The sequence below is a fragment of the Podarcis filfolensis genome, assembly GCF_964270895.1.
Source record: "Podarcis filfolensis genome assembly, chromosome: 11".
In the NCBI taxonomy this organism is placed as follows: Eukaryota; Metazoa; Chordata; class Lepidosauria; order Squamata; family Lacertidae; genus Podarcis; species Podarcis filfolensis.
This window is the reverse complement of record NC_139613.1, coordinates 41,042,584-41,064,075: the sequence shown is the minus strand read 5'-3', so window position 1 is coordinate 41,064,075 and position 21,492 is coordinate 41,042,584. Positions and strand designations below refer to the sequence as shown.

At 43.8% G+C, this 21,492-nt stretch overlaps 1 protein-coding gene across 1 annotated transcript in view; it reads right to left on the bottom strand.

The window, feature by feature from the left end:
- MAN2A1 (mannosidase alpha class 2A member 1) overlaps positions 1–14,143 on the bottom strand; it is a 59,890-nt gene extending 45,747 nt beyond the window's left edge. Inside the window, exons 1-2 of the mRNA XM_083576586.1 lie at positions 12,013–14,143; positions 1,875–2,135 (exon numbers count right to left, since the gene is read on the bottom strand). Coding sequence (XP_083432712.1) covers positions 1,875–2,135; positions 12,013–12,147 — 396 coding nt within the window. The 5' untranslated portion in view covers positions 12,148–14,143. The remainder of the gene's footprint in view (positions 1–1,874; positions 2,136–12,012) is intronic.
- Positions 14,144–21,492: the final 7,349 nt, after the last annotated feature.

Genomic DNA, 21,492 nt, shown 5'->3' with positions numbered 1-21,492 from the left:
AGTAATATTTTTGTATTTATGACACAGATGCCTCCGTCAACAATCACCTAAACTTTCTTAATGTTGGAAGGGGTTAGAAAAGTCACTTGGCTGTCACTGGCTGGAGACAGAAAGGGTCTAAACAAGGAAACCTAATAAGATGCTGTGGCCCAGGAAAAGCAGCAGCAGATACCTGGGCAGTTAATGGACTACAGTAAAAAGGGGGGAAGGAGTGTTGAATATGATGGATGGGAAAGAAAAGGGGAAAAAAGAGGTCAGAGAAAGAAAAGAAGCTGAGAAAGAATAGCAGGCGCATTCACGTGACCAAGAGCTAAAATGCCAACAAAAGCAGACATTTACATAATGACCTGGGGGAAACAGTCAAATCTCTGGCTGTTGGACTCAAGCAAAAGCCTTACAACACAAAACAAGGCTAATTCCCTACCAGCAACCTGGCTCAATCTTTTGAGCTTGCAGACCTCCCATTATTCAGTATCTTCATATCTTGAAACATTTTAACATCCATATTATAGCTTTTCAGATTTAAGTTTAGTTTTTAAAGGTAACTTGCATCATAAAGATGTATCTTTTAACATGCCAATAGAAAAACACTCTCTGTGGGCACAACCATTCCAAAGCACAACGAGAATGCTGCAAGTATATAATGCGACCCCATGCATGACCTCTTAGATGAGCCAAGAGTACCCACCAGTTATCCACTCAGATTCCACCTGGAAAGAATGAGGCAATTCCTTAAAACCAAAGAACTGAACAAAAAACATCCCTCAGGCTGCAACTCAACCACCTTTTCTTGTAAGTCCCACTGACTTAAGTATAACTTACAGTCAAGTGTTGTTTGGTTAACCTGCAAGTCAACTAAGTTGTTTGGGAAACTCGCTTAAGGGCCCACTTTAAAAAGCTTAGTACAGTGGTGCCTCGCAAGACGAAAAGAATCCGTTCCGCGAGTCTCTTCGTCTTGCGGTTTTTTCGTCTTGCGAAGCAAGCCCATTAGCGGCTTAGCGGCTTAGCGGGCTTAGCGGATCAGCTGATAAGCGGCTTAGCGGATCAGCTGATAAGCGGCTTAGCGGATCAGCTGTTAAGCGGCTTAGCGGATCAGCTGATAAGCGGCTTAGCGGCTTGGGGAAAAGGGGGGGGGGAGGAAAAAAACCCTGCAGGAACTCGCAAGACATTTTCGTCTTGCAAAGCAAGCCCATAGGAAATTCGTTTTGCGAAGCACCTCCAAAACGGAAAACCCTTTCGTCTAGCGGGTTTTCCGTCTTGCGAGGCATTCGTCTTGCGGGGCACCACTGTAGTGGTTAGGAATGGGGGAGGAAGTAGTCTAGTCTGTTTTCCTGACTTTGGCTGAGGATTGGAAAAAAATGTTTCCAGTTGCATTATACCATGGGTAGGCAAACTAAGGCCTGGGGGCCAGATCTGGCCCAATCGTCTTTTAAATCCAGCCCGCGGACAGTCTGGGAATCAGCGTGTTTTACATGAGTAGAATGCGTCCTTTTATTTAAAATGCATCTCTGGGTTATTTGTGGGGCATAGGAATTCATTCATTGTTTTTTTCTTCAAAATACAGTCCGGCCGACAAGGTCTGAGGGACAGTGAACCGGCCCCCTGCTGAAAAAGTTTGCTGACCCCTGATTACACACTTCTTTTTGGGATGCAAAAGATCTGCACAAAATGCATATTTTATGGATGGGTGTATTTTATGTAAAAAGTATATACAAGAATTATAGTTTAAATGTGGACTTTCTGTGCATTCTTAAAGAAGGGGGGGGAAACCCTGCACAAACAGGATTAACCTACGACTGAGCACCCAGTGAGACTGCAAGGAAAGGAATTAAATACTCAGCTCATCCCTAGAAATAAATTCACTATATTCTTACCTGTACATCTGAGGCTTGGCTTCCACTTTTTGATGCAAACTGACAATCTTCAGGGTCAACTGAGAGGTACATAGTGGCAAGAGGTGACAGCTCAGAGAAGTTTCCTTGACTGAAGTTTATAGCCTCTGGAGTACGTTGTCCATCTTTGACAGATTCACTCAAATTGATCACAGAATCTCTTATGTTTGAAATTATTTCATTATTTTCTGCCAATAAGCGTTCCAGGTGGTCTATTTTCTCTTGCAGTATTGAAAGCTGACCCTGTGGAGAGGCACAACATTAGTCCTTCAGATGTGCAAGCTACTGTATTTCACATCCCAAATGTACTGAATGAAACTCACAACTCTACTAAACAGGCCTTCAGAGTCCAAAGGAAAAGAAATGAAAAAGAAAAGCCCCTGATGACCAAAGAAAACTTTCTCAGAAAAAGATTAAAATAATGAAGACTGTTTTCTTCAATAATTAAAAGTCTTAATATAAAAAAACAGTAAGAAAGCACACTGACCAAATCCGTTACAAATCAAGTAAAGAGACAGACGTTTTCAAATTTTATCTTTTCAATTCTTTTCAGCCATGTTTTCAACTAAAAGCACTTGTCTTCCTATTAAGGTAAGACCTGACTGAAAGGTTTTGTGGCCTGCTGCAAAAGGTAATAAAAGACGGTCTAATATTTTCATTAATATGCAGACATTTTCTTTATGACATATAATTTTAATAACCCGTTTTCGAGAGGAACTGGAAAAAGTTTCAGGAGAGCAAAAGAACAAGTTCGACCAGCTGAGGCTTGTCCACACCATCAATGTTCTGGGAAGCAGGTGTTATTTCCTCCCTGGTTTATTGGGAGTTTTTCCACACATCTTCCCTTGTGCTATTGCTTGTGTCATGTATGCTGCCTTCCCCAGGCACAAAAAGGCACTAATCTGTGCAGAGAAGTGTAACTTCTCCAGTGCATTCCTTGCTATGGCAACTGTTGTTCAATGTCCAACAGCTGTTGTCAAGCGGATTGTCACCAACATATTGGTTGCAAACTGGTCTAGACTAGGATCATTTAACCAACTACCAAATGCACTTGAGGAAAAATGCAGAGCCATGACAGGTGTCAGCTACCTATTTTATGTAAATGTAAAACGATCGTTTATATACCAGTTTTAACATTGCCACAAGAATCTAAAACAGCAACTTTTAATCCACTGATGACCGAAAGTTTAAAGACAGTGCCAACAAAAGAAGAGTGGCAGATGAAACTGATGGACTATGCAGAGTTGGCGAAATTAACTGGGAAAATTCGGAACCGGCAAGACCAGACTTTCCTTAAAGATTGGAAGAAATTTATGATATATTTGAAAGACAATTGTAATCAACTGACATCGCTTGTAGGGTTGCAAGAAGTTTTGTAAGGAGAACTATATGAATTATTGCGAAAAAGAACTAAGGGGGAGTTTATTTAGGATCTGGATTTTAGAGCAATAACTATTAAAATAAAATGCAAAATCAGAAAGAAAGCTAGAAAACCATTAGTCAAGGTTGACGGAAGTCCTATGCTGTGGTAGCCAAAGGTTTGTTATACTGTATGAGATGGGATGTTGTGTTATGTTTGGAAAGCATGTGTAAAAACCAATAAAAATTATTTTTAAAAAAATAAAGTTTAAAGACAGTGATCTGCCCAAAGTCCACAAGAGGAACAGGAACACACGACGAACCAGCTAAAACTCAAATTCTATCTACTGAAGGACAACACATCCTGTTTTATACCAGGTACAGTAACGCTAATCCATTCAACAGCATATAAATTCTCCTTCGGGGCATTTCTGTTTCTTATTAGTATTTCTGCAGGAATCCTGGGGGTTGTTGTCTTTCCCCCAGTCTAGACCATTTGCAGCTAGCTCCTTTATTTTCTGTCTTAATACACAGTTGCATTTTTTAAGCTTCTGTCTGAATGAGCTGCTTTCTAAAAGGAATGCTCATTAATACATTTCCATTCAAATGTTACAGTTTTTATCAGGTTTACAAGCCACACTAGTTGCTGATTAGATCATTCCTTTGATGTGACAGATTTTTTTGGGGGGGGGATACAAAGGTTCGCAGTATTCTTTCTGGCATCTGCAAAGCTGAGCATCTGAAAGCAATTTATAAATATTATGGCAGCACTGAGAAAGTTTTTTTTAAAAAAGAGCTAAAGCACTGAAGTGTTACTTCATGCCCCCTGGTGGTACATTAACCAAATGTCTAAGGCCAAAATTAGCTGAAACATTCTAATCTTAGCAGTCCTTGAGAATTATACAACAACAAAATCACTTCCAGTTAAGACAATGAGCAAGTGGTGTGCATTTCAAATCTATTACCTTATTATCATAATTTTGGAACACCTGAACTAATGATTCCAGGAAACACAGATATGATATTTGACTACAGAAGTAATGTTTTGCAACCACATGCAAGTTGGTTCCTGCTCTTCTTCAAGCAGGAGCACCAGATATAAAATTTACTTGGTATTTTTTGAAACCTTACAACCTCAATTCACAGTTGCATCTCTAACAGTACAAAACTTGAATTCTTTGTATTCGCAATTATGGATTCTCACAGGGCTTAAGGCTTTCATTCTTTAGTAGCATTCTGGAATATCAAAAATACTTTAAGAATATAACAGCTTTAGAAGAAAAATGAAAGACTCTTACAGCACCTAATGATAATACACTTATTTTGGCGAATGTAACTTTTCACGGACTACAGTCCACTTCCTTGAAAACTTATGCCATAATAAAAAGCTTTGGCTTTGTGATGCAAAACTGTTGTTTTTGCTGCAACAGATAAAGTAGCTTTAGAAGAGGAATTGCTTCATTCATAATTATACTTTACTCATGGGCTTCCCACCCCCTCCCAGATGTGGGGAGCACTGAAGCAATGCAAAGTTCTGGGTATCCAAAACTCAGTAATCAGAGTCAATTTAGCCGATAAAAGTGATTTGCACAATACTACCAAGCAAGCTTAATAGCTGAGCAGACAATTCAATGTTAAAAATTCCCTAGGCTCTAGGCGTATTTTGCGACTTGTGCAGGTCCAACTGCGAACACGTAGAGATCACTGGATGCCAAGTTGGCAACTGACATCTCCATCTGGCTGGCCCCTCCTGCTTTCTTAAGATGGTAAGCAGAAGAGGAGGAGTTTGGATTTGATATCCCGCTTTACCACTACCCGAAGGAGTCTCAAAGCGGCTAACGTTCTCCTTTTCCTTCCTCCCCCAGAACAAACACTTTGTGAGGTGAGTGAGGCTGAGAGACTTCAGAGAAGTATGACTAGCCCAAGGTCACCCAGCAGCTGCATGTGGAGGAGCGGGGAAGCGAACCCGGTTCACCAGATTACGAGGCTACCGCTCTTAACCACTACACCACACTGGCTCTCCGGTAAATAAGAGCTTATTTATTGCATTTATATCCCACCTTTTTCTCCACGGAGTACTCCCCTCCTCAGTTAATCCCTACAGCAACTGGCCCAAAGTAACCCGTGAGCTTCATGACTGAGTAGGGATTTAAACCCTGATCTCCCAGTCCAACACTAACCACTACACTATACTGGCTTCCTAGAGTACTTCTGCTTTGGGGCAGGTATATAAATTAAGTAGGTAAATAAATATGGGGAAAGCAAAATGTCACTTAGGGAAGGATCTATTTTTATTGAAGCTTATATTTGTTTCATACCAAATTGTTTTATTTAATGTGTTGTAAATGGCTATGATATTTTTTTCTTTAAAATATAGAAAGGTATAGAAATGAAATGAATCATCATCACCATAAATTTCATTGTTTTTTTAAAAAAGGTGTCTAGATCAGGCATCCCCAACCTTTGGCCCTCCAGATGTTTTGGACTACAATTCCCACCATCCCTGACCACTGGTCCTGTTAGCTATGGATCATGGGAGTTGTAGGCCAAAACAACTGGAGGGCCGCAGGTTGGGGGTGCCTGGTCTAGACATTCCATTGTGGCAGCTGTAACCTAGGTTTTAGGTGCCGTTTGGCAATTAGCTCATATATGTGAGTATCTAACACTGGCAGACATATAAATTCAGATCTCCCAAGTCTTCCCCTCTAGAGTAGGGGAAGTTTGCATGGGAAATGACAGATCAGACAAAAGGAGGAATGAGACCCGACAACACGCTCCTAAGCTCCAACTAAGGTTAGGAGATGGTTACACTGTCCTTTGGGAGATTTTGCCACGTTGGGCAAAAGATTCAAAAGAGTTGGACTAGATGATCCTCGTGGTCCCATCTAACTCTACAATTCTATGACTATAGGAACACTACAACAGATTATGTTGTTACTGCATTGTTATTAATATTTACAGCCTGGACTTCACCAGGAAGTCACAAGATGGGCCACAACAATCTAAAAATCAACATTAAAAGCTGTTTGAACAAAGGACAGCCATAGGAATAGGGTAGGTCCTGAAAACACATTATCTCAAGTATCAAAGGTCTGGGCAAAGAGGTGTGTCTTTATCATATGATAAAAGCTGCATAATGAAGATGCCAAACACATCTGCCACACATAATACGTTTTTCCGCCCAACATCTGAGGGAGGGCTCCCACTGCTGGTCTTAATACTCAAGAGTCTGTAGAGAAGGAGGTGGTTTTTCAGATATTTGGCACCCAAGTCATTTAGGGTTTCAAACACTAATGTGAGCACCTTGAATTGAGCCCAGACTGGTAATCAATGCAGCTGTTTTAAAACAGGCATTATATGCATTCTGAAGGGAACCCCAGCCAGTAATTAGAAGTTGAATTTTGGACTACTTGGAACAGGCTTCTTCAACCTTGGCCCTTGTTTTTGGCCTACAACTCCCATGAACCCTAGATAGCAGGAACAGTGGTCAGGGATGATGGGAATTGTAGTCTCAAAAAATCTGGAGGGCCAAGGTTGAGGAAGCCTGACTTGAAAGTTTCCATTCAAACAGTAATGACAACCCTGTTTATATTTTTGAAACTTTAGCTTCACTCAGATGCTGCTTTAGAAAACCAAGGAGTCACTTTGTTTAAAGGAAGAAGTTTAGATTTAAGGAAAGCCACACTTAACTGATTATTTCATGGCATTCATGCCAAGTGTCACATCGTTCAATAAATCTAAAAAGGGCACAAAACTTTCCAGGGAGGATCATATTCAAACAGAGCCAGGCATTTTGTGCCATGTACACTTTAAGGCCAAAATGCATTGAGGTTATCTTTTGAGCTGTTAGAGAATGCTGTGTTACAGAAACATTGATCTGTTTTCCCACTAACAGATCTAGCAAGATTCAGCTTGCAGCCCGTAAATGAATCGGTAATCTCTTGTTTTTGTATAGAAAGTCAGAGCTGACTCCTTTTGCAAACACAAGTCGTACTTTTCATTGTTCTTCTAACAACTTTCAGCTGCATGCTTGGATGGGTTAATTAAAAAATGTACGGCAAAGGAGTCTTACCCTTTGGAATAACTTTGCTCAACTAGGAAACCACTGAACACCCAGATAGTCTTATTCTTTGATATTTCAACTATATAAAGAGAGAGAGAGAGACAGAGAGATCTGCTCTGCATGTGACAGAACAAGTCTGTGCATTACCACACTGGGTCAATTGTGTCTGTTCTGTAAAGTTTGCAAAACGTTTGCACATTTGAGACAGGTAGTAGAACACTGATAACACAGGGAGGAAAGTTTAAAAGGGCTTTTTTGCTTCTTCCTGCTTATGTGCAGATGAAGCAAACCTTGACCCCTGGATTACTGTTACGTCCAACTTTGGAAGGCTCAAAACAAATGTTCGACATAGAAACCGAGAGAATAAAAAACAATGTTGTGCTGCAGGCTGATTTTGAGGTACTTAGCTTTGAGGAACTAGGTGCTGCTGTTTTATTTTAAGAACCTGAGCTACAATAAAGAGCTCTGCATCACTGAACACCAGACCAATTTTGTCGGTTTTGTTTGTTTCGTTGACAGCGACACTACAGATGCAACGCAGAGCCAGTGCTAGCAGGGAGGGAGCAAGACAGACCACAAATATGTGTTCAAATTAAACCCACTAACTATGGTTTACTGTAAATGTGCAAACCAGGCCCCTATGCTAAATTCTCTTCAGATGTTACAGGAAAAGTGCATTTGATCTGCCTTGCCTCGTATGGATTGTGTGTTCAAGTGTCCTTCAATCATGCCAAAATGTTGATGTTTACCCATGGCAGTGAGACACAAGGACCAATCTTACTCTGTAATGTGTGGCGCTGCCTTGCCATCTCCACAGATTCAGTTTGCTGAGGAGCACTTCACTGAACTCTACCCCCAAAGTACATATTGATTTTTAAACTGAAGTGACTTTAAGTCAAGTTTCCCACTTTAAAAAATCAAGTATTGTGTAATGACTGGTGCCTGATCTTGCTTACCCCCCCCCCCCCGCAATATGTCCTCACCCTCTCCCCTTCTGAATTGTGTACAGTATTATGTTGTAAACCTGTAGCAGGACTTCTGCTATTTTGGGTTCTTATTTCATTTTGTCCACACTTAAAAACTTCAGGACCTTTAGAATTAGTTTCTTAAACATTAGTTTCCTTTCTTTAGGGGAAAGTGCCACAGCAAAGCACCACTAGAGTCTTCCATGGGTATACCAGGAAGTCTCCTATGTCTATGACATGTCTGACTCATGACCCTCAGTCTCTGGATATTTGTGTATTGTGGGCACAAGATCACACACAATAGGCTGTGAATGGAAATGATGTGTCTAAGTCCCTTTGGGTTGGGAAGGCTTTAATCCGTAGTCTGAAAGAAGTGACAAACTGATGAAGCAAGAGACAAACTCATTCCAGTCAGAAAACTGCACAGCTACCAGGACTGTGTTCCTTTCAGCACTTGCATATTAACAGCCCAATCCTATGAAGAATTAGGTTTACTTAAATCCACTGGTCTCACTGAATATTTTAAAATATGCCTGACTCTGCATACTAACAGGCCATAAATCCAGGGCGCTTTTTTTTCTTCCGGAACTCTCCGGAACTCCGTTCCAGCTTCTCTCAGGTGGGCACCATGGCCATTCTAAGAGAATGAGGGAGGAAATCATGTTGAGTTCCAGCACCTCTTTTTCTAGAAAAACAGCACTGCGTAAATCCTATTATTTAGATTTCAACCAACACGTATTGGAGAACCACATGTCAACACACTGAATTTAACTTCCAATTAACCAGAATCTATAATAGAACCAAAGCTATACTTGTTATCTCGTCTATTTTGGTCTGGGCAGTGCCTGGGTAGGAGACCACCTGGGAACCCAAAGTACACCACCTTGTACACATGTTGAGTTTCATGACGGAAGCAAGGCTAGATATAAATGCACTAAACAATGTCCTTTTGTTTGACACTACGCATGCAAATGGTAAGAAGCAACTACTTCACATGCCTTATCACACATTTCCTCCCTTCAAAAAAAAACTTTGGGATACTGAAGAAACAAGTGCTCAAGGCAATTAAGTTATCTGTAGTGTTAGGAATATATGACGCCATCTGAGTTAAATATGATCGCTTTGAGTCTGCATCTGCTGAGGCCAGCCTGCCTATTTTTCAAAGGGCGAACTGTGTGTGTGTTTCTTAAGCTGACACTCTAGACAGTATCTGAACACCCCAGATGCCACACTGTCTGTGAAGACAAGCTGGAACTTGCCCTGGTCTGCCATTCAAGATCAGATCGTGCCCTGGGGCTAGTTCACAGCCAAGTATACAACCAGGAATATTGTAGGAGGCTTAATGGTGAACTAATGAATACTACATTGTACCTTTCTGCCAAGTAGAAAGGTCCTGAATTTGAATAAGAATCACTGCCTTTTCCTCTGGATCTGTAACCAGGCAAGCATAAACATCTGTCTAACATATTTATCGAGAGGCACGTTTTAAACTAGAAATTGCATTTTACCTTTATTTCTGAAAGTGCATTTTTAATGTTTTGTTTTAAACAATAAAGTGATCTTCTTGGTTAAGGAAACTTGATATGAACAGATTTCTAAACTAGGCTCTTGTCACCTCACATGAGAGCTTTATCTGTTCAGCAAAGACTGATCATTATCCCTTTAGGGAGGGAAGATGGCTGTTGAGAGGGTCCAAAGGTGGAATACTTGCAACTCAGTACCCTAACCGGATCTTTTAACTGAAGTAGTAAGAATCCATACTGCTCCCTCAGTAAGTGGCAGCAACTATTGATCTGAGTGTGTTTTGTGGTGAGATAATCACACCACAAAAGTTACTAGGAGTAACTAGAAAACCCTCTATTTTCAAGCCGCTGCTGAGCTAAGGCTCTCTCAAACACAAAACCAGGAATGTCACAACTCTTTTCAACAGCTTCCAAAGGCCTTCTTCCTATGAAACCTAGCATGCTGACGTACTGTTGCGCAGGAAAACTTTATAAGCAGCTTTTTAAAAAAAAAAAATCAAAGCACTAAACACTTTAGAAACCTATCATTTCCATAATATCTGTGCTCCATAAAGGCAAGGATACCACTTTCTAGAATGTGTATATTAAAGCACGGGTTACGCAAGAGATGATAGATTTACTAGCAGTCTTTGGTAACTATACTTTACTTAATAGCATAGGAATTTGGAAATTTTAGAACCACAGAGCTGGAAAAGAGCAAGATTCCCCCGCCCCCAAGCCCTGTACTAAATGTTGAAATACACTTACTTTGTTACACAACCCACGTTAAGTTTTACAGTTCTGAGCATTAGGCCAAGGTCTGCAGGAAAAGCTGGTTTAAATAAAATAAGCTCTTTCCTACTGATATAAGATACTAATTTCAATTCTTTTCCAGCGGTGCATTCTAACCTGTTAAGCAGTTGAAAAGCCTCATTTACCCAATTCAAATGCACACCTTTCTGTGCCAAAGTTACCTGTCTCAGAAGCAAGCACACCCTCTTATATATCCCAGGAAAATTATTCAGCCTGGCATAACTCTTTTGGGTGACTTGATCCTAGCCAGGAACGTCAGATTACTTGATTTGTACTTGTCATACAAGAACAGGAAAAGTACAAATCATAAAACAAGGTGTGTTTATGTGTAGAAAATAAGCCCTATGCCTTCACACTGTATTAACTTTCTAGCAACAAGCAAGTAACTTGATAATGTAATGTAACTACAATGGATTTCAAACATGGAAACCTAGCTCAATGCTAACTTGGCAGCCTCAGTCCAGCCTCGCACACAGGGCCTAAAGTATGCCAAATAATTTTTTTTTTAGGAAAAAAACACAGGGCAGCTCCCATGTATTTTGCCTTGCATTCTTTGGGGAATAAGGGGGAATATAGAGGGTGAGAAAAATAAGACTTTGCAAATAAAAAACAGTTGTGCCTTGGGACTAGTACAGCACCCATTTAACAGGCACACAGGAAAAACTTGCTTTTCTCCAAATGAGTTTCCCTCCCACATTCACGCAGCTCCTATCAAGCCGTTAACAGCCACCATCCCCTTCGTTTCCCAGGTCTACTTTAGGGCAGCAGAGTATTGTAGTCCTTTTCTGAGAGCCACGCCACCTGTCTGAAGCCTTGCACCCTACTCTCTGGCTATGACTCCTCTGGAGTAAGTAAAGGACAGAAAGAAGCAGGCACTTTTTATTACTACAGTACGTACTCCAAGGCTGTGCCGAGCGTGACATTCAAATCTGGCTCCGGGACTGGCCTGCGGCTCGAATTAAGCCTACCCAACATAGAAAGTAGGGCACTAAGGCGCTGAGCTCCCATTCGAAGTCGGTCAGGATGCGACTTTTCCCCAGGGGAAGGCTACAATCCCACGTGCAGTTTCCGCCAGGGAATTCGTCCTCTCGAATCAGACTGATAAGTGGGCGCAGAAAGGGGGCAGATAGGAGTCTCCTAGTGCTCCCCACTCTCCATCGAACAAGGGGGAAGTATGAGCAACTTCCCCTTTCCTTTCCGGAGACACCCCAACCCCTAACCCTACTTGACTCAGATCCTATCTACGGGCAAGGGCACTGATCCGGAATCGGTTTATGGTCGCTCAAACGAGCTTTCTGCATTTCCTTCTCTCCTGGTAACTGCTCACAGTTGCGATACAAGCCTGTATGACACACAAATACACACAACAAACACGCGCACCCGCGATCCATCTGCCCCTTAACCCCGCACCAACTCACCTGGGGGAAGGAGCCTTCGCGGCGGTGGTTCTTGGGATGGTCCAGGTGGCCCCGATCCAGCATCAAGTAGAGCGAGAAGATCACCACGCAGAAGATCGCGCTGCCAAACACCGTGAACTGCCGGCTCAGCTTCATCGCCGCGCCGAGCAAAGGCGGAGAAGCACAAAAAAGAGCCCCGAGCGCAGCTACCCAAATGCGCCCTGCGCCCTACCCCGCCCAGTAGCGACGGCAGTGGCTCCGGCTCCAACTAAACTTCTGAGCGCGATCTCCAACAATCCCGGCCCCGCCGCCGGGCCGGAGAGCTCGGCAGGAAGGGCAAAAGTTCCCTCCCGGGCCCGGGCGGACGCCAGCCAGCGGGGCCGGGGCGAAGCCAAGCCTCCAGCCGCTTCTCCGAGTGCCTCGGGGCAAGTTCTCCCCTCCCGTCGGGGCCCCTCGACAAATCCACCAAGATACGCCCGGGAGTTTCGGGGAAAGGCGAGAGGGCTCCCCCGCTCGAGCTCCTCCGGCGCGAAGGGGAGCGAGGAAGCCGCGCGGGGCCGGCGAAGGGCAGCCAGCCGCCCGGGCGCCTCGACACAGCCGGAGCTCCGGATGCGCTGCTTCCTGATCGCCTCCGCCAGAAGCGGGACTTGGAACCGGCGGCGGCGGTGGCCGAGGAGGGCTCGGCGCTCCCACGCTCGGCGCGGCTGATAAGGAAGCGGGGAGGAGCCGCGGCCGCCTGGCCCGCCAGTCCAGCAGCAACAGCGCCTGCTGCCGCCGCCGGAGAGCGACGCGCTCCGCCCCCAGACACGCACCGGGGAGGAGAGGCGAGGCGAGGCGGAGCCTGGCCCACCACCAGCCACACAGCGCCACGGCCACGCTGGGAGGCGAGGCGGGCGGGCGGCGAGGCGTTCGGCGATCGCGCCTCGTTCTGCCGCCGTTATTACGTTTGCGAGGCGGCTCGCGGCTGTTCTGCGCGCCCCGGTAGTTCCGCTTGCGCCGTAGCGATCGCGCTTCCCGCAGAAAGGCGGCACTTGGGGGATCTCGGCGCAGAGATCAGTTTCCCTCCCCCCCCCAAAAAAAGACGCTTGCACAAACCCAGAGCCCTAGGAAGGGATTCCCACCGCTTCAAGCCGAGGCTGCTCTAAGAGGGCTAGCATAGGATCGCAGCTGCGCGTCAATGGGAGGAAGCGAGCTTGGCATGCCCGGCCGGCGGGAGAATGCGCCTTTTGTGTTTTGCGGCGCGGGGAGCGGAGCAGCAGCTGCTGCGCCCGTTTCCCTGGAGCCTTCGGAGGCTTCCAGCTGTTGCTGCCTTAGAGACGGCGGGCAGGTGCGAGGCGGGACACAGGCACTTGCCTGGCGCTCCTCTTCCGCGAAAGGGGAGCGAGGGCCCTCGATGCTCGCCTGGGTGGGGCGGCCTCCCTCCCCGGCACGAGTTAGAAAGTTGTCCCGCTCTTGCCGGGGGCGGAGCGGAAGGCGCGGCTCGCTCCCACGTACGTCGGGGGGTAATTGCAGGGCTCGGCAATGGAGGCCGGAAGAGCGCGCGGCTGCTTAGCTCGCAGCGCCTTGGCATCGCGTGCTTGCTCGGAAGTCTTCAGTCACACTAAGAAGCGAGGGGAGATGGGATCGGAAATAGCTGAAAAACCTCATCCTTCCCGCGTGGGGCTGGAGATCGCAGGGGGAGCCTCTCGGGAATTCCCTCACACTTGGGATTTGGAGTGTCCCTCCCCCCCCAAAAAAATGACGTTTTATTATGTTTTCATATGTGTTGCAAGCCGCCCAGAATGGCTGGGACAACCCAGCCAGATGAATGGGATATTATCAATAATAATACATAATAATATAATTCCCCTGTTTAGGGAAGTTTTCAATGTTTGATGTTTTATTGTGCTTTAATATTCTGTTGGGAGATGCCCAGAGTGACTGGGGAAACCCAGCCAGATGGGTGGGGTATAAATAATAAATTATTACTATAATTATTATGTGGTCCGCCAGAGGGCGGTTTGTGTGTCAGCCCCGAAACTTGTAGAATTTCCTCCCCATTGTATGGCTTTCCTTGCCTGCTCTATGACAACTGGAATATATATTTTAGGGCCTACCCCTCTTCTTTTTTATGTTAATTATTAAAACTGAATTTAATATTTAATATTCTGTTGTAAATTGTTTAAACTTATTTTTAATATTGTAGTATTATGCTATAGAAAGCCTTGGGACCTTATGGTGAAAGTATAAATAACTATGGCTGCAATCCTAACCTTTATGACCAAGTCTCATTGAATTATATAGGACTTACTTCTGGGTTTGTGCCTTTAATCCTTTGACTAAAGGTAAAGGTACCCCTGCCCATATGGGCCAGTCTTGCCAGACTCTAGGGTTGTGCGCTCATCTCACTCTATAGGCCGGGAGCCAGCGCTGTCCACAGACACTTCCGGGTCACGTGGCTAGCGTGACAAGCTGCATCTGGCGAGCCAGCACAGCACACGGAACACCGTTTACCTTCCCTCTGGTAAGCGGTCCCTATTTATCTACTTGCACCCGGGGGTGCTTTCGAACTGCTAGGTTGGCAGGCACTGGGACCGAACGACAGGAGCGCACCCCGCCGCGGGGATTCGAACCGCCGACCATGCAATCGGCAAGTCCTAGGCGCTGAGGTTTTACCCACAGCGCCATCCGCGTCCCGATAATCCTTTGACTACACATAAGCAAATACCATTTGATTCAAGGAGACTCATGCCTGGGTGAATGTGTGTACGATTTCAGCCTTGTGGTATATTGAACAAATGGCCTAGTCTTCTGTAGTAACTTCTGCGTGGTATCTTGCATATGTACCATTCCAAGCTTCTGGAGCTCAGTGGGAGAGTTTACAGTATTCCCCCAAAATTGTGCAAAAAGATAGAATAGGATGTCATTCACACTTTCCTCAGAGGAACCCCATTGACAGCCTGGGTATTTAGGTTCATGTTTCCCTAGACTAATGTTACTTAAAGTTGCAGTCCTTTACAGTGGTACCTCAGGTTACATACGCTTCAGGTTACAGACTCTGCTAACCCAGAAATAGTGCTTCAGGTTAAGAACTTTGCTTCAGGATAAGAACAGCGGTGCGGCAGCAGCAGGAGGCCCCATTAGCTAAAGTGGTGCTTCAGGTTAAGAACAGTTTCAGGTTAAGAACAGACCTCCGGAACGAATTAAGTACTTAACCTGAGGTACCACTGTACATACATACTTGGATAGGAGTAAGTCTCGCTGAGCTCAGTTGGACTAACTTGCAAGCAGGCACATATAATATTGGCAATGCAGAATTCATATATTGTGGGAATCCCTCCTGTAACCCTTGTTGTAGATGGGAGGCGGCAAAATATTTGTGTGCTCATGTCTAAGGCTATCTTTGAATAATTCAGTCAAATTCATGAGGCTTGTGAGTAGGACTGTACTACAGCTATTTTGTTATGTGCCCTTTTCAGCACAAGAAAGTTTGCTTTCAGCTGCCCAGAAAGTTCACTGGTCAGAATGGAGGAAAAATAAATTTAGAGCAGCCTTCTGCCACCATCGTCAGCCATCATGCATTTTCATCTCTTCAGCATGATGCTTCCACTTCATTGACTGTTACTTAAATAGAGAACAGTTACAAGCCATTGAGTAAATTTCAGCATTGGTCAGTCTGTTCATACCTGGATAAATTATACTGCATACCAGTCCCCTTTATACTATTAATAATAATTTTCATAAAACTGCAAACCAAGGTATCAAGGTTGTTTATATAAAACTGCTGTTACCAATAGTTTTTTTTAAAAAAAACGCATGTTTGCAACATCATAAAATCTTATTCTAAAAAAAGAAAGTTCTGCATTATTTCATGAAATATGAGCAAATATTTTTAATTTTCCCCCACAACCGGTTCACATCCTTACCAAAGGGGTAAAAAGTAATCATAGTACAGTGGTACCTCAGGTTACATACGCTTCAGGTTACATACACTTCAGGTTACAGACTCCGCTAACCCAGAAATAGGGTTAAGAACCTTGGGTTAAGAACTTTGCTTCAGGATGAGAACAGAAATTGGGGCCTCCTGCTGCCGCCGCGCCGCCGGACCACATTAGCTAAAATGGTGCTTCAGGTTAAGAACGGACCTCCGGAACAAATTAAGTCTGTAACCAGAGGTACCACTGTACAAATTTTATTACTCATGGAAGAGTAGGTGCTAATCTCACCTTATTGCTCAATGTGAGCACATCTTTGTAAACTGCACATTTATAATTCACCATAGCTCAAAATATGTGAGTGGAAGCCATCCATAACCACAATGTGAAGAGGTTACTACTTTGGTTCAAGACTCAAAAATACTTCTGCTTAAATATTCATCTTTTTAAAAAAAAAAATAGGCCTCACTGAAGTCCTGTGAAATCTTTTATCATCAAACCTCACCACAATGAAAAGAAGTATAAACACGTTAGAATGGTGTCCCAGGGCTTAAGTGGGGCCATATTCAGTACCTCCCATAATTGAACCAGTGTGACATATGGGGGCAAGAGAGAATTTTAAAAGCCTGGAGGAGAAATGTGGCAAGGCAGGTTTGACTAGTCAGGCTTCAAGGACTGCATGATGCTTCATTAGCAAAATACCCTTAATTAAACGATTGTCCACAGATTTAAGCACACTCATTGCTGGCCCCAGGGAAATCTGCTTTGCAACCTACATCCCTGGTTTGGATCCTGGAATAGAAAAATGGTGAAGCTGTGTTAGAGAAGCAAAAGGCATTTTAGGCTGAAATCCAAGGCACACTACAGAGTGGGGGGGGGGGGGGGAGTTCTGTGTAAACATGTTTAGGATTGCACAGTTAAAACTCAAACCAGAAAGTGTGCACAGAGGCCAGTCGGGTATAGCCACATTCCAAGCAGAGATAGGAACTTGGAAGAGCAAATAAGTGAATCTGTATTGGTCAGAGTTCATCTGATACCTTTTGCTAAAGCTGAGGAAAGACCTTTAAGTTCTGCCTACAGTTTATTGCCAAAGCAATACTAAAGAATTGACCTGAAGCAGCTGGAGAAATCGTTCAGTACTGTCCAGACTCTCAACCTCAAATCTTTGATATCAGAAAGCAACATTATTTCCTTCTGAACTCATCCATTAACATTCCTACACAAACGTATATATCCCTCTCTCTCTCTCTCTCTCTCTCTCTCTGTGTGTGTGTGTGTGTGTGTACACACACACTCCTGCCAGCTAACACATCTGATAAACTAGACTGGACTGTAGTTCATTAAAGCTTATGAAATAATAAAGTTTGCTTATCTCAAAAATGTTCCTTGTCTTTGTTGCCACAAATTCAACTGGCTCTGAAAACCGCAGGAGTTTAAATTAGACTCTGCCTTGCCTTGAGTACATGTTGCATTTGTGATAAAGTTGCATAGTGTACAATTAAACACTGCCCAACAGGATTCTCTTAGGACACCAGTCTGAGAAAAGCAGAAGAGAACTGAAAGGCTGATTCATGGAAGCTTGCTTTTGTCCCAGCCTTTGCATCGTTCTATCTGAAATCTCTGGATACTTGTAATTAGTGTTGGCGGCTGTTTTTTCGCCCTACCCCATCACATGGGAACGCTTAATTGCTAGTCCTGAGACAGGAACTTCCTCTTTGAGGACACTTCCTAGTGAAAATGTAACCTTGCATTCCTAAATAGAAGCAGGTTTATTTACCTGTTAAGGTTTGCTTAGGACTACAGCCAATGATGCAAAGTTGATTTTCAGCATCCTTAGCAGGACATATTTTCGTTAGATGGGCTTATTTGTGTTAGAGGAGCTGGAATGTTCTTACTAGCGCTATATCCCAAGCATCGTTTCCCAACTTCTGCATGGCAGTCGCTCATGTAAAGACAAGCAACACTTGAACCCAAAGCCTTCCGGGATGTTGACGGCTAGGTATTTTGTGGCCATGCAACGTAAGCACTAAGCCAAATGGTAAAGAGACATCTGTACTGTACAATCATCACGGTTTGGAACAAAATTGCCGTTTGGAGTGACTCAGGAGCTTTCTTTTCCCCTCTGTGAATATGCTTCCATGGTTGCAAAAAACATCAACTGCACCTAACTATTTATTCATCTTTTGGTGGTTTGTTTGAATTCTTCACTTTAAAAAAGAGAGAAAGTAGTCACTATAATAACTTCAGAATGCAAACATTCCTGAGTGTGTGTCAGGTGTTTTAACGTATGGTACACGAACTAATTAAATCATCACATATGTCTCAGAATTTGCAGTCCCTGGAATAATTTTGACAATATGGAACACAATTTGCATAATTTGTGCTGATTGTTACTTAGCACTTACTGAAATACAAAGTGGGTTTTTAAAAATTATTTTATTACTTCTGTCAGATTTCGGGGAAGTTGAGTTGTACACACTATAGGGAGGATAGTAAGAGTTTCAAACAGGCTTTCTGGAAACATTTATTCCTTGAATGTAGCGCAAGGGGTGGAAAGAGCTTTGTTTACTGAGTTATCCTCCCTACTTACAATTAAAATAAAACTGCTTTATTATTATTGACTATTAATATAAGTGCAGAGAGGAGAAAGTGAAAAAGGTAAAGGTAAACAACGGGTATGGGGGCTTGGGGGTCATATGTAAGTCACTATATAGGCCGCTCTGTTCAGTTCCTGAAGACAAGCTCCAGTAACTTACTGTAGACTTGGAAAGCAAATCAAAAGGTGTTGTGGAATGTTAGCTGACAACTGGAACACTGGATAGCTCAGCTGGTTAGAGCACGGTGCCAATAACGCCAAAGTCACAGGTTTGATCCCCAGCTGCATATTCTTGCACTGCAGGCAGTTGGGTGAGATGATTCTCAGCGTATCTTCCAGCACTATGATTCTATGAAAGCGCACGCCACATCAGTGCAGTTATTCCTAAATACAGACACAAATAGCACAACCAGGAAGAAAATCCAAAGATCAAAGCTAATTGATTTGCATTCGCATTTTATTGCATTCGCATTGATAACCCTGCAAGCTAGTTCAGTATTATTATCATCATCCCATATTGTACACTGAGGCAGAGAGTAGCTTACCTAAGAAAGCTCCCACAGCAAAAGGAAGAAGATTCCAACTGGAGACGTCTTAAATTGTAGGTCAGCTTCTCAGCTGCTACACTACATTAGCTCATGAAATCATTCTGCGCTATGGGCTTTGAACACCAAAGATGGTGAAAGCTTTTCAGCCTGAGGGCCACAATCCCTCATAGGCAACTTTCTGGGGGCCACATGTGAGAGGCAGGCAAGGTCAGAAGCAAAAGGTGGGGGGAGGAGAAACACAGTTGGGCCAGGCAAGCAATATGATGTCTTAGCTTTGTGCAGCAGGATACATTCCAGCCATTCAAAAGTCAGAGGGCACATCGCCATAGACACCCCTCTTCATCCGAGTAAGCAAAGGCCATTATCATGAACAAGGACACATTCTAGCTTAGCAAAAGCACTCGCGGAGGGTGCAGGTGAGGGGTGTAGCTTACAGAAGGAGCTTGGTCTGGGCTGTGGCAGACTTTGGGTTCTCAAATTTCAGTGGCGATGCAAAAAAATCCAGGCCCCGCCTCTCTCTTGCTCCTTCTACAGCGTTGTGGTTTGAACCCGCAACTCTACTCCCCCATTCAAATAACTAGCTTCCTGTGGCTGCTTGGCAGTAGATGGGAGGCGCAGGGGGGGTAGGAGGAATCCAAAAATCTGATCACGGACCTGCTTCATCGCATGTACTTTAGCCCTAATCATATGACTTTGCTTGTCCTCTCCCATCTTACAGACTGCTTCACTGGCTGAGGCAGCATTGTAACTTGGATGCTCAGAAGAAGAAGGGGTTAACAGGATATGTTTAATCCACTTTTGACTTTTAATCTCTAAGAAATCCTCCTCCCCCCCCAAAAAAAATCCTCCATAAAAGCTACAGAAAATTAACCATAGCAAGGTTGCTCATGTTTGTAGGCTTCTGTGCCATTGAGACGTACGTTCTCCCTCTTCTCACACCTATTTGCATAATTGCAACCCCCCACCCACCAACACTGACGAGAAACTATTGCACTTTCCGTGCCGCTAATTCATAAGGTTGCCTAGCAACTGGATGGGCTCTCTCACCTCAGACTAATCTATTCATATATACTGTGGCCTTTGCCCAGTTCTGTAGCACTTGAAGAACCATGTGCTTTACATCACGGATATTCAGAGAAGGAATTTACGACGGCACTAAAAAGATAACCCAATTACATATACCTGGAAATTTTGCAGGGAAATTATTAGGCAAGGCACATGCCAGGTGTGAGATCTGGGCTAATGATAGTGAACAATAGATGGATTAAATACTCAGGGCAGGTGTTGTGAGGCACAGGAAAAAGTTGGTAGATGAAAATGAGCAGCAGGGAACTGGGAGGCTTGTGGAGAACCCCATGAAATATGTGAAAAAAGAAGAAAATGAAAGTTAGCCCTGGGGACCAAGGAGTCACCTGCCTCTGAGTTATGTTTTCATCACCATTTGGTGACAGTTTGCCTAAGAGTTCCATTTTAAGTTAGTATAAATTAGTGCTGTGCTGGATTTCTATCTCAACCACCCACCCACACCCCTTTTTTTTTTACCGTTCTCCATCAGTTAATGAGAAAAGAACTAACTAGCATTCAAAAATTATCAAAGGGCAGAGAAAATTTCAGATAAATTCTCAAGAGTGGGGCACACGGTTTTTGCTGCACTTACTTTTAAAATGGCCTAGGGGTGCTTCTTTCCTTCACGCGACACATCAAATCTCTAGTGGTCCGTATTCTGCAGCTTTCCTGGGTACCCATATTCCCTAAGAACCTCATGATGTCCTTGTTCTTCTTTTAAGCAAAGTCTTTTGATTAATTAATTCAGGCATTGGCAAACTCGGCCCGCCAGATGTTTTGGGACTACAGCTCCCATCATCCCTAGCTAACAGGGCCAGTGGTCAGGGATGATGGGAGTTGTAGTCCCAAAACATCTGGAGGGCCACGTCTGCCTATGCCTGAATTAATTTATTTTAAAGAATTGTGCACAAAGCTTTTTTAACGGGAAGACCTTCCCTAAAAAATAAAATAAAACCAGCACATATGGCCATCTCAGGCCCTCGGTAGCCAGGGCTCAGAGAAGACCTTCTGAGAGGACTCTTCCCATAGGTCGCATTCAGATCAGGAAGTGCAGGCAGCTAGGGAGGCTGCAGAGTTCAAACCACCCATGGTCACCTTGCAATGTTAAAATAAGCTCAACCCTGTCCCCACCAAAAGTTGAAAGAAATTTAAAAGCTCGCCTAGAATGACAAAGCCAAATGGAAGCCTCTTTCTCAAAGGAATGAATATTTTCGGAAATAGGAGAACAGGATTCGGCACAGCACTGTTATAAATATACCGAGGAAACTCTGGCATAGCATTTTTTCCCCGTACTATAGCAGTAATAAAAGAAATAGCCACGCTATACATGCAGCAATTCCCAAGAGGAGGCCTTATTAATTTCACACTAAGCAAAAAG